This window comes from Vigna umbellata, chromosome 9 (genome assembly GCF_029865625.1).
Source record: "Vigna umbellata cultivar VRB3 chromosome 9, Vumbellata_1.0, whole genome shotgun sequence".
Lineage (NCBI taxonomy): Eukaryota > Viridiplantae > Streptophyta > Magnoliopsida > Fabales > Fabaceae > Vigna > Vigna umbellata.
The window spans coordinates 31,607,253-31,620,419 of NC_142173.1; the positions used below are offsets into that span (position 1 = coordinate 31,607,253).

At 30.9% G+C, this 13,167-nt stretch overlaps 2 protein-coding genes across 2 annotated transcripts; both read right to left on the bottom strand.

Moving 5' to 3' along the window:
- Positions 1–5,887: 5,887 nt before the first annotated feature.
- On the bottom strand, positions 5,888–7,060 carry LOC124820568 (Octicosapeptide/Phox/Bem1p family protein). The gene is made up of 2 exons (XM_047292285.2): positions 6,795–7,060; positions 5,888–6,666 (listed from the first exon to the last, which is right to left on the bottom strand). The coding sequence occupies exons 1-2, from the start codon at positions 6,955–6,957 to the stop codon at positions 6,179–6,181; spliced, it is 651 nt and encodes a 216-aa protein (XP_047148241.1). The 5' UTR covers positions 6,958–7,060; the 3' UTR covers positions 5,888–6,178.
- A 4,573-nt stretch (positions 7,061–11,633) lies between these two features.
- On the bottom strand, positions 11,634–12,782 carry LOC148193217 (uncharacterized). Its single transcript, XM_088098472.1, has one exon. The coding sequence runs from the start codon at positions 12,780–12,782 to the stop codon at positions 11,634–11,636; it is 1,149 nt and encodes a 382-aa protein (XP_087954598.1).
- Positions 12,783–13,167: the final 385 nt, after the last annotated feature.

Consider the following 13,167-nt stretch of genomic DNA (forward strand, 5'->3'; position numbering starts at 1 on the left):
GCATTTTAGTGGTGTGAAAAGTATTTTGGAGAAGATTTGATTCCTAGTAGAGACAAAAACCGAAGGGAATCTTAGTAGAGACCAGGTGAAAAAACAACCACAAACCAAAACCCACTCGCAACTCGCAAGATATTTGTTGCTGATAAAAAGATAGAGGAATCTTTCATTTCTTAAGAATAAAATGGACCCGCCTCATTACACCCATATATCCCATCAAAATTCTCATAATATTAGAATTTACAATCATAATTCGCAATGCAAAAAAAATATTTAACTTTAGCTTTTGATTTTAAAAAAACAAAACCTTTCAAAATATAGTCACATCATTTTCATGTCTTTTTAATGACCATTTTAATTTTCTTCAATAACTTTAACATATTTTTAAGTTCGTATTTAAGATATGAATAAGATCTCAAAGATAAAGAATTCAATAAATTTAATGGCTGTCAATAATTAATAATTTATTTTAACATGTAATAATATTTAGTAAATATATAATAATATAATAACATAATAATACTAATATAATAATAAAAATTAAAAAATTATATAAAAAATTAATAAATAAGTGAATAATAACATTGTTAATAAACTAAATAATAAATCTTTAAAAATAATACTTCATCTCAAATGGAAATGCAATTATGTCAAGTTAATAATTTCAATAACATAGTGTATTATTAAAATAGTGAAAATTATAAATCCTTTAAACTTTTGAAGATAAAAAAGTAACTAAGCATTTCAGTTTCATTCTTTTTTTTAAATTAAGATTCATATTTTCAAAGAGAGATTTAAAGTTTAAAATATATAATAATTAAGTTTGAATTTTAAATTTGAAATTACAAAATGGTGTAAAATATGCTAACAAAATTTGCATTTAAAATTAAAAAAAATGCAAAATGAAGGCTTTTTTATGGACTTTTTCAATATATTTGAACAACTTTAACATATTACCAATCTTCAAAAGATTTCACATCTAAGATTTTAAGATGAGAATAAATTCTAATAACGAAATAGTCTAAAATATTTGTCCTCTCTTAACAATATAATAATATATTATAATAAATAATAATATTTAATAATAATAAAATAACATAATGTTATTAATATAATAATGACAAAATTAAAAAGATTATAGAAAACAATAAATAAATAATTTAATACTGACATCATTAATTAATAAACTAAAAATAAAATAAATATTAAAATATTGAAAACAATACTTCATTTAAAATTACAATACACTATGTCTATTACATTAAACCTGATTAAGTTAATGTCTCTTATTTTAAATCATATTCATCAAATTAGTATGAAAAAAAAATTCAAATGTGTTAAAAAAAATTTGTTTGCACGCGTCAAAATATTAGTAAGATAAATTTGTGAATTTTTACGATACATAGTTTTATATTATTTTTATTCGTTGATGTAATTTTACATTTTTTTTATTATAGTTTTTATTGAGGTTTGTTTTTGTCTTTATTATTGTTATTGTTTATTTTTCTTCTTATTTTCCGTTTATCTCATCTTTTAATTTTTGTTTTTCTTTTCCTTCTCTTAACGTTTTTCTTTTTGTTTTAGTATTGGTCATTGCATTTTGGTGATCATTATCATCCTTTCGCATTAGGGTGTCATAATATTACAAGTTCGAGTTGATCTTCATCTATTGTGTTAAATACCATAACATTAATTGTTTTTAATTCGTATTTGAGTGATTGATCTTGATCTCTCGTTCTTACTCTCGCTTTAAATCTTGTTTTTGTTCGCGTTTGATCAAAACTTATTAATTTAATTTTTAATTATTTTATGTTTAGATTGTCTTACAAACCGAAGTTTATTCCTAAGATATTGACTTCAATTAAGAATAAAAGTTTAAACTCTCTCTTTTCAATATTTCGATTATAAAATCAAAATATAATAACAAAAAAAATCAGTGTTAAAGTTCTTCTCGTCATTGTTAAGAGCATTTTAATTTTTAGGCTTAATACCTCTTTTTGTCCCTCTTTATAAGGGAAATGTTCAATTTCGTCTCACCTTTTTCAAAAAGTTCAATGTGGTCTCAAGTTGTGTAAAAAGTGTTCAATTAAATCCTTTTTGGTCACGGCCTTAAATATTTAACGATCTAGTTGACAGCGTTGACTGATGTGTGCAACGTGGCTGTTTACGTTCGTAACGTGACTGCATAAGGGATAAACTTGTGATTTTCATTAAAGTCCACATCAGGTTCATCTTCCACCTCCACCAACCGTGAATTTAGGGTTCCTTCTTCCTCCCCCTCTCCCTCTCCTCCCCACAAAACCCACCAGCTTTCCAAGCACGCCTCTCCCTCCCACTCCGATTCTGCCGGCTTCCACCTCCATTTCCACTCCAACTCCGATGATCTCTCTCCAAAATTTTATTTCCCTGGTTATTCCATAGCAAGATCAGATTAAATGATAAAGATTAGTGTTTCGTGTTTAATGGAATGGAGATAAAGCATTTTCTTTCATGGAATTGATTAAACTTGGGATTGTAGTTGGTAAATGAATCTTATCTGATATGTTAACTCTGTTTTGTTTCTGTTCTTTTTTCGATTTTGTTTCACCGGCCTTTATCCCCGTTAAAGACCTTGCCAACTACAACGATCTCTCCATTGAGGCGTGGCTCTGAGAACGTAGATCCTGATGATGTATCAATTTGTTGCCCGCAATGTATGTAGAACTGCGAGCGAGAAGTAGCACAAATGTTGAAAGAAACTGAGAAATCAGATATTGAACTCAAATCAGAGGCAAGAAGAAAATCAGGTACTGTTTATGGGTCCTGACAGAATTGGCAAGAAGAAAATCCTCACTGCAAATGGTTTGCCAGAGGACCTCAGGTACCTCTCCAAGGATGTGAGAGAAGAAACCCTAAATTCAGGATTGGTGGAGGTGGAAGAAGAAGATGATGTGTCAAGCAATTTTTTTTTTTAAATTCAAAATTGACACGTCACCATGCCACGTAAGAGAAAAAATGAACAACTCATCAAATTTAGTCCAGAAGAGCAGTTTCATAGTTAAGTATTTAACGCCGTGACCAAAAAGGATTTAATTGTACATTTTTTTCACAAGTTGGGACTACATTGAACTTTTTAAAAAAGGTAAGACGGACTTGAACATTGTCCCCTTAAAGAGGGACCAAAAGAGGTATTAAGCCTAATTTTTATGCAACATGCTACAATAATTATTTCAATTTTGAAAACCAAAAACAAAATATACCTATAATTGATTATCCAGCATGTAAAAGTAAAAACCAAAAACAAAACATACTTATAAATGATTATCCAGCATGTAAAAGTAAGGGACTAATCTAATTTAGATGAGTGTTAAATTCAATTTTGGAATAAGAGCTTTCATTCACAGAGTTATATAAAGTGAAATCATTTTAAGTACGTTATATATTAGATATATACAATAGATAATCTATTTATTTTAGTATTAGAGTCCTAATTAATCATTACCGGATAAGCAGATTACAAGAACTACTCTCAAGAGATTATTACAACGAGATATTTTAAACATACAATAACAATACTTTTCGCTATTTCTCATGTAGAATGAATATTTATATTAGTTAGGAATGAAGTTTATCTACTCTATTAATATAAAAAAAACTTTTATACAAACATTTAGTGTTTGACTATTTCTCATGCTGTCATCTTATTCTTTAATGTGATATGGAATAATGAGATAAATTCCTAGTGGATTTAGTGATAAGGTGGTATGTTCTTACATTTTTTAATACCTAAGTAGCTAACATGGATTTTTTTCTTAATATTTTTAATTAAGTAGTTATTTCATTATATTTGAACTCAAAATATTTCAATAATATAAGTTTTTATAACATACAATACTTAAAATAATATTTTATAAAATGAATGAAACCAAATAACGACTCGCTTTTCTGTTTCTATTTCAGTAATTTTATTTAAAAAATTATAAATATGATAAAAATAATAATTGTCAATTGGCATAGGGTAATTAAATTCGATCCATGTAATATGTTCCTAAACAGTTTCGTATTATCCTTGGTATCTGGTTTTTCTTTGGCGTTTCTTTCACCGACTATTATCTTGATGTTTGCTTGTCTTGGAACAATAACCTTACAATGTCAGAAATTTTCCACCGAACTCAGCGGACAAGGCTTCTGTCTCAACTCAAGAGATCGACATCCATGACTCCGTCACTTCCCCGCACTCACGCTATCTCATATCCTTTCAAACACTTAATATTCATATTCAATATTTTTTATATTTTTAAACAAACAAAATGTAATTCGATATAAAAAAAATCACTGAATTCGTTCTCTTTTAAGACGTATTTTTACATAATATACCATATCTAATGCTTCTTCTCTCAATATTTTTCTCTTTATAGGTGTGAATTTCCTTTTACTCTGCTTGCATTATTTTACTGATGTAAAAGAAGAGACTATATAGTGGCACATGGTGGGGTAGATTATCCTCAGTATGTCTTCAGGAAGATAACACACCATGCTTCTTTTTGTCATGTTTTCATTACTAAATAAACTAATAAACTCATTTCGGGTAATTGGGTGGTGAAATATCTCTCAAATCTCTTCCAAAACTAAGAAAGCGAGAGGAATCTTCCCTTTGAATGTTACATGAGTGGAGGTCCTTGTATTTCCAACACAAAATCTTCTTTCTAAAATCTGCAATCTTGCATTGCTGAAAGGATGAACCTATTCTTAGTTTTTTCTCTCTCTTGCTCTTTTATTTTACTTTTTCTTTTTTTTTCGAAAAGGAAAATATTCTCATTTTATGTTGGCTCCATCAATTTGTAGTTTTGTGCCATATATTCTCATCTTATGAGTTCTAGTTCTTTGAACATGCATGAGCCAGTTGTCATGAGATGGTTTAAATTTTTTATTATGATAAGTTTATTTATCTTTAAATGGAGTCTGGTCCCCCATGCTATCTACGGGTTTCTAACACTGAGTTGCCAACCTTAATCGTGTTCATATGAATCCATCACGTCGTGTCCATTGCATAGTCCACTCTTTGAAACGGCCAGAACACATAACTGAATTTGAACATCAACATTAGTTACTCAAAAGAAATGAAATATGACAAGAGACCCATCTATGCAGACAATAGACACTATACTAATTTATCTTAGCTAGGTAGGTTTTGCATCGGTTCCAGAACAAAGCAAATAACTTTATTTCGAGAGTGCATTTTCCAGAACTGTATAAAGATAATTTCATAAGTGACAATGGAATCAGAATAATTTGTTTTCTCAAAATCAACAAAGGATAATTGCCAACCAATTAAATATAATAATGGTGATGACAGCTACATTGCCATTGAAGAGCGTGGCCAAATTTAGAAAAAAATTATTTTGAATCATATAAGACAATATATTTACTTTAGAATCTATTCTGTAATAATGTATCTTAAAATATAAAACATAATATGATTAGAATATTATATTAAATTGTAAGTGATTGTATTTTTCTAGACATCATCTCTCCTAAATGTACTTAGGGTAAAAGAAACTTACAATTGAAACGCGCCAAAAGCCATCATGTACAAGTAAGATTTTCTTCCAATCTTCAGTTAAACCTGCAAACAGAAATGTTAAAGCATTAATCAATACAAAATCATACTCTCATAATAAGGTAAAAAATTAAAATCTGTAAAAACAATTGAAATCAAGCCAAAAAGTTAGTAACGACACAGATTGAGCGTAAGACCATAGAGAAAGTGAACACAGATTAATGGGTCCTTAATGAAATCACAGAACAAATAAATTAGAAGAATTTGATGAAATGAACCCAGAAAACGAAAAAAAGGAAACACGGAAAAAGAAAAGGACCAACGAACTCACCATCATTAGAAAAACGGAGCGAAACGAAACACGAAATTGGAGTGAAATTCATTAATGGGCAATCAAGGATCACAAGCTAAAACCGCAACCCTTGCCAGCGATTTTTACAGTCCAACTTTACATCACACATATACAGGACTCTTTCCTTTCCTTTCCCCGTTTCATTCTCCTTCGTCTTCTTTTTTATCTTCGTTTAATTATATTCTATATCATTGTAAAAGTCCTTTTTTATCATTTTCATTTTAAAATAGCACCTGCTTCGTTATCTTAGTCCATCCATTTCAATATTCTTTCCAAACCACACCTTAATGTTATTGCCAGTGGTTTCCGTGGTGGATCAGGTAAACCTGGCCACCGCTCCCGTGGTAACCGTAGCGCGGGAGAGGAATATTCCTCCCGGATGGTTTGGATTTGTCCACTGCGGTCCGGTACGCCGGAGCCGGCGACATCTGATGGACGCAACGGTCGACCACCGTCGCCGAGGTTCTGTAACTCCGACCAGATTTGCCGGTAAGGCTGCAATACGACGAAGATGACGACGACGATGAGGCTGAGGAGGAAGATAATGAAGCCGACTTCGAGGGAGGAATGGAAGCGTTGTTCGGAGATCTCGACGGCGTGGGCGGCGAGAGGAAGGCTCTGATCTTGAGCGATGAAACGCGGTCGTATTCCTCGATGAGATTGGCGAGATCTTCGTCGGAGGTGATGGAGATAAGAGCGTCGAGGTCTTCGGAGGGTAATTGGCAGCGGAGGTGCCTCACGGAGGCACCGCAGAGCTCTTCCAGCTTCAGCAGCAGCTCTGCAAAACAAGCGATTATGGTTATTTATCATGAAACGCAAACGAGATCGTCGTTTGAAGTATAAGGTTTTGGTGAACGGAAAATAGACTGAGTGAGTGAGACTGCAACTGAGAGAGAGAGAACTGACCGGAGAAGGTAATAGAGCGGTCGACGGCGAGGACGCGGGTGTGGCCTCCGAGGTAGCGGAGCTTGCCGTCAGGGTAACGAGGGAGGATTCTGCCACCGTAACTGCAGAGGAATTTGATGGTGGATTTGGAAGGTTTTGAAGCGGTTTGAGCTGATCTGAACATATTTGTAGTGTGTGGGGAATAAAGTGGAAAAAAGACGAAGAGAGAAGATGGTAAGAACGAAGGTGCTTTGAAGTTTGGAGAAGCGCCTTCAAGCCTATTCGTGGTGACATTTGTCCCTTATTTATAGGGATTTTTCTCACTGCGCCATCGTGTTCCCTCACTTGCGTACTTCGTATCATTTACTTCAATCATTCTATCGATACTAATCGAATTTATGAGGGTAAATTATTGAAACATATAATACTACATTGTAAATTTATAACACCAATTATTTTAGCGTAAGGTCGAAACTGCATTTGGGGCTAAAGTGTAAAATGAACATAATTATTTTAACACCTCTAATTATAAGTGTGTTTAATGTTTTTTTTGGACAAGATACTTAGATACGCAACTCAACAATTGAAAAATTGGTGGTGAGATGCATCTTGAAGTCAAACACTTGTTATCATCTACGAATATGACTTGATAATTTTGAAATCTTAATACAAAGAGTTTGCCAAAAATAAAAGGGTTAGCAGAGGGCACACCTAAAGGATTAGCCTTTTTGACTTAAATAAAATGAAGATTTTTCTATAATGGCTTCACAAAATGTCCCATAACTGTTTGGAATGGGAATTAGATGTGACAAAGAGAATTACTCATCTGCCCAAACAAATAATTATTTAGTCACAAATTCATCCGTGTACATAGTACATATGTGTAACACACACCGTAAGTTACGTAACAATATTTGCATTCCATATCTTCAAAAGATTTTGAAAGAGTTCCAATGCTCAAAGAAAGCAAACAAAACAATACGTATTTTCTCGTTATTTGGTCCCCCAGCCTATGCTTAATTTTATCTAACTACATTTTTTTTTTCATTTTTAAGTAATTAAGCCATGCATTTCACGAGTGTAATAATATCTTCCGTTTTGGTTGGTTTAGTTGTCAAAGCATAAAAAACACACATGCACGCATCTCTCATCCTTCTTTATTATTTAACACGAATAAGGGACGAATATATTGTTAATCAGCTACATGTTTATCTTCTTTACTTAACTAATTAAATAGAAAAAACATTAATATTTTACCGTAATGAAAATTTATTAACTTATCCATCTGAAAGGCAAGTATTTGCAGATAGATTGATATATACGTTGAGGATGGAATTGATTTAAGTGAAAAAAGAGGAAATTAACTGTAAATAATAGAGGATCACAAGAGTTTATATGGTGTAACTGAAAGGCCACGTCATGCTTTATCAAGTCCTATTCATGCATACCAATCTGAATGGAACTGATGGGTCCCACATCAAGTTGGTTTCGAGGATAACCTTGATCCGCACGTGGGTCCCACTACAAGTCTATTTCTGAGATGCCATATATTTGAACCTCTTCATTCTTTTTTTTTCTTTTTTTAAATACATGGTGATTATATTAAAACCTATCCATATCCTTGTCTTCGTATGATCCTTAATAATAAAATAGTAATAATCATAATTTCGGTTTCCGTGTGATTGGTGTGAAATATGTGCCTTTTTTTAGTAATTACACTTAATATTTTAACAATATCTCTTGTACAAATGAATATACTATTTAACATTTTAAAATAATTAAAAAATTAGTGTGATATATAAAGTGTGTTAGAGTGGTTTTTGTTTTTTCAAATAAAAAAGAGTTACTAGGAATAGTAAAAGACGACTCTCGTATACAATCTAAAAATAAGAATGAATTTAATTTGGTATTCAAAGCATTTGAACTAATATTATTCTACATAATAAAACTTGAAAAATAGTGTTGGAATACACGTGATTTTTTTTATTTATTAAAATTCGTGTTTTAGTTACAGGTTTCTATGTTTTGTGTCTTAATGTTCAATTTTGTTATTATTTGTTTTTTAAACTGGTTGATTTAATTTTAAGATTATTTACAAAAAGATGGTCAAAATCAGTAAAGATAGTTTAATAATTGATACATAATAAATATAATTATTTATCTTTTTACTTTAAAATTATTTCGTAAATTTTAGAATGAATTTTAGATTACTGATGATCTATAAATTAATTTTCATTAAGTCTAATAGTTGTTTAAAGATAATCATTTGATCTATATGTACAATCACTTGGTTTTTTAGGTGATAGTCTTGATATTCTTAACTGTGTGAATTGTTCAGTACTAGATTGGATGACTATATACAGTACAATTCGTATATTTAGAATTATATAAATACTCATACTAATATTTTTTAAAAATAAGATAATTTTAAGCAATATATATATATATAATTTTGTTTGTATAGATGTAACATCTATCACCGGAATTTTTCTGTACTTTTCCCTTTTCCTTTTGTGGTATCTTGTTGCTTTTTATTTTTGAAAGATAATAATTATTTGTGGGGAGACGGATAATATTAATTTTGAAAAAAAAAATGAGGAATTATATTTTGAGAAAGGGAAATTGGAGAAGGGGCCGTGTGGTCCTACGAGAGCCACATTTTCTTTTACGTATTTGTTATTTCCGTTAATATACTGATATAGTCTTATACATTTAATTATTCAATGAGCATGCCAAAGTTTGTAAAAATTAATGTAGAATTTGATTGACGTGACAGATTAAAAAGATTTATTCTAAATTCATTTTTATTTATTTCTAAATTCACTCAAATAAACAACAAAAAAAGTTTATCTTCAAATTCTCTCAAATTCTCTCAATTACTCTTCCCCAAATCCATTCAAGTGAACAAGGCCTTAACGATGAGAAAAAGGACAACCTCGTGAGTCAGCCTACACGGTAAAAAAATTATAGGTTAATTTGACTAATTCGGTTCGTCAAGTCCGATAATTCGATTGACGAGTAAGTAAATTAAGTTAAATTAGCTTAATGATTTGGTATAATTAAAAAATATTAAAATTTAGGCTGCAATATTTTATATTAACAAACTTCATTAATACAGTCTAAAATTTCAAATATTCTGTAGCTCAATAGTCTACTTTTATGTATATTAAATTTGATGACTAAAAAAAATTAAAACTGGTGGATCAGTACGACAGTATAAAAACTTTGACATTATAAATTTTAATTTATTTTCAATTAACCGTCAATTCAACTCAAATTTTTTTTAAACAGGTTAAGTTGTCGAACTTAAAGTAGCGAGTTAGTACATTTTAACGTATATAGTGAAAATGTTCATAATAGTTCTTTTTCCTTAACTAATATCTTTTCATTTGGGTCGCTCAAAAATTCTCCTAGAATTTAAAAAATATGAAGATATCTGGTGGATTGGGCAAACCACTCATTGACACCTGTACAATATAAGTGAAGATATCTGTACATAGAATGGTGGACCAGTATAGAGGAATTTCCTACAAAAGAAAAGAGAAAAAAAAAACTATTTGATATTATTCATTTGACGAAATTTTAAAAGGGTTAAGAATTAGTCCCCTTAGTTGTTCTATACACGAATCAATAATCATAGCTTCAACAATTTCACTATTTTTCTGAAAAAAAAACAAATGGATTTAATTTGAATGGTATTTATTTTTTATATTTTTTCATTTTTAAATATTTATTTAAATGAAGTAATTTAAATTTTAATATTTGGACACAAAAATTAACTATCATTAACTATAAAATGGTGATGAAATTGATACTTGTTGAGATTACTTTTTGAGTCAAAGTTTTATCATTTAGGCTTTGTTCTTTTGGGTGTATTTGGGGGAGATGATTTGAATGGATTTGAGTGGATTTGAGGGTAATTTTGTAGTTGTATTTTTGAGTGGATTTGTGGGTAATTGAGAGTGGATTTGGAAGTAAAGTTTGAGAGAATTAGTGTAGGATTTGATTGATGTGATAGATTTAAAAAATTAGTTTGATTGGTAGAAATTAAAGATTACCAAAAGGCCCCTAGTTATTAAAGTAATATAAAATATTTTTTATTAATGTTATATTTAATTGTAAAAATGTTTATAAAGAGACAAAAATTATAAATAATTTTTAAAATTAATTTTTAAAAATTATAAAAATTATAATGTATTAAAATGAATTTTTTTTTGAATGTAGTATTTGTTTGTAATATAATTTACTACTAAATAGTATCAATTTATTTGTTACGGAAGTGAGAATGATTACTTTTAAACAAACAAATAATTAAACGAAGTTATAATATTACATGACCTAAAAAAAAGTGGCAACATTTAAACATACAAATATATTAGTAATAGTTCATGATGATGTTGCTTCAGTAAGGTATCGTTGCATTGCATTGAAACGATATTGTATTGGCATCCCTATTAGACGTCTTGTATGGGATGGATGCGCAGATAAAAAGTCGAAGCAGTGTCTGAATAAATTTTGATCTTCAATGTTCATAGTTCGTAATAAGTTTTCAATTTCTTCTGTAGTTGGATTAGATGATTGAATCCTAGCATTTACCAGGGATATTCGACGCTCCATGGCCTGTGTATGTCGTTGAAGAGTAGCACATAGTCTTCTTGATTGATTAATTTGTTTTTGCAGTTCATCAATGATTGGAGAGTCCATCTAATTTGCAGATCAACAGGTCGACAATAAATAAAACTAGCATAGCTGATGTGAAAGATAATAACATTCAAAAATAGCTAAGGTAATATTTCAAATACATAAGTCAATTTAACAAAAAAAAAAGTCATGTAATACATTATTGGAATAAAAATGAACTTAGTCATCTAAATGGTGAAGAATCAAGTTAACATTCTGATTGAGGTGAGCAAATTGGCGGTTCATGTCGAGGGAAAGGTTTGCCAAGTTATCTTCAATACGTTGAACCCGCACCTGCATTTGTTCCATACCCTGCATTCTGTGTTGCAAGTCTTGTACCCCTTCCCACATTTGAGTCATCATATTAGGATTAGAAAGAGATGGAGGAGATTGCACAGGGTTGTCATGATGGTCTGGTTGATCTTCTTCTTCATCATCACCGACATCGTGTTGCCAAACACCGTTGACATTAACAATATTCAACCTCTTCAAAGAATTAATTGAAAAATGATGTCGGGTCCCAATATGAGTGCTGGCATCGGCATCAACATGAACTCCACAATATTGCATGATCTGTGTGATAAGGACACCGTGTGGTAGGGGTGTGTCACTGGCCTTGCATTTAAGCATATGTTGCATGATATGATGATGCCAATTGATAGCTATATTATTTTTAAGAACCCATATCATAAAGATATCTTCCTGCAATAACCTAGAAAAATTCCCTGGTCGTGGTGTCAACATGTGCACAATAACATAATGCAGAAGTCTATCATTAATATTCAAACAACCAACCGTTTTAACACGGTAACCCTGCATTTCTGGTATAACCATAGTAGCTAATGACATCTCCCGGTCATATGGAAAGTCCTCTGGGATATTTGAAAAACTCAATTTTTGTCCCTCATACTTCATATTAGCTACACTCAACCAATCAGCAGGTTTATATCTTATTCTTCTCTTGTTTACCTCATTGAGCAAATATCCATTTCCAGAAATCTTCAGATTTGAATAAAAAACTTTGATTAAATCCGGATAGTAGGGTCCCTGCAATGTAAGAAATTCGACCACCCCTTGAAATAGAAGATGATTTTGGAAAAATAACCCTGAACCGGCAAATGATTCAAAATTCATTATCTTTGGACCAACAATACTCCTTGTACAGAAATCAGCTGCATAGTTTTCCATTTGATGGCTGTGAGTGAAGAAACGACGCTGATCTAATTGTTCCTCTACAGATGGTCTGACATGGGCTGCATCTTCTGCCTCAGTGAGGGTTTCTTTTCCCTTACAACTTTTTCTTGGCCTTTTGGTTGATGATGAGGCCATTTGACAATTTTTTGAACAAAGAAATTTATGAAAACAATAACAAAGTAAGTTATAAGAAATTATTTATATTTAAAAATAACAACAACCAAGGACAAACCATTACATCGTAACCATAACCATAACTTAAAAATTGAAGATGGATGGAAAACCAATAAGTCATAATTACATCACAAAAACATTATTGAATATAATACTACTACAACTAGTCAGATAACACTTCCTAATAGTCACCTCCCGAGATCATTTTACATAATTTATTCTACCGCTTGTGTGGTGGAAGTCCCATCAACCTCTTTGTACATGTGGGGTTTCCACATAAGAAATCATAACATTGCTCTAGCAAATTTTCATCAGCAATGTTCATAGCACTCAACATTTCATAAAT

Excerpts from the sequence above, each read along its gene's own strand:
- LOC124820568 (XM_047292285.2), bottom strand. The coding sequence starts at position 6,957 with ATGTTCAGATCAGCTCAAACCGCTTCAAAACCTTCCAAATCCACCATC. Across the intron at positions 6,667-6,794 it reads CCGCTCTATTACCTTCTCCG|AGCTGCTGCTGAAGCTGGAA; the intron begins GTCAGTTCTCTC and ends CTTGTTTTGCAG.
- LOC148193217 (XM_088098472.1), bottom strand. The coding sequence starts at position 12,782 with ATGGCCTCATCATCAACCAAAAGGCCAAGAAAAAGTTGTAAGGGAAAA.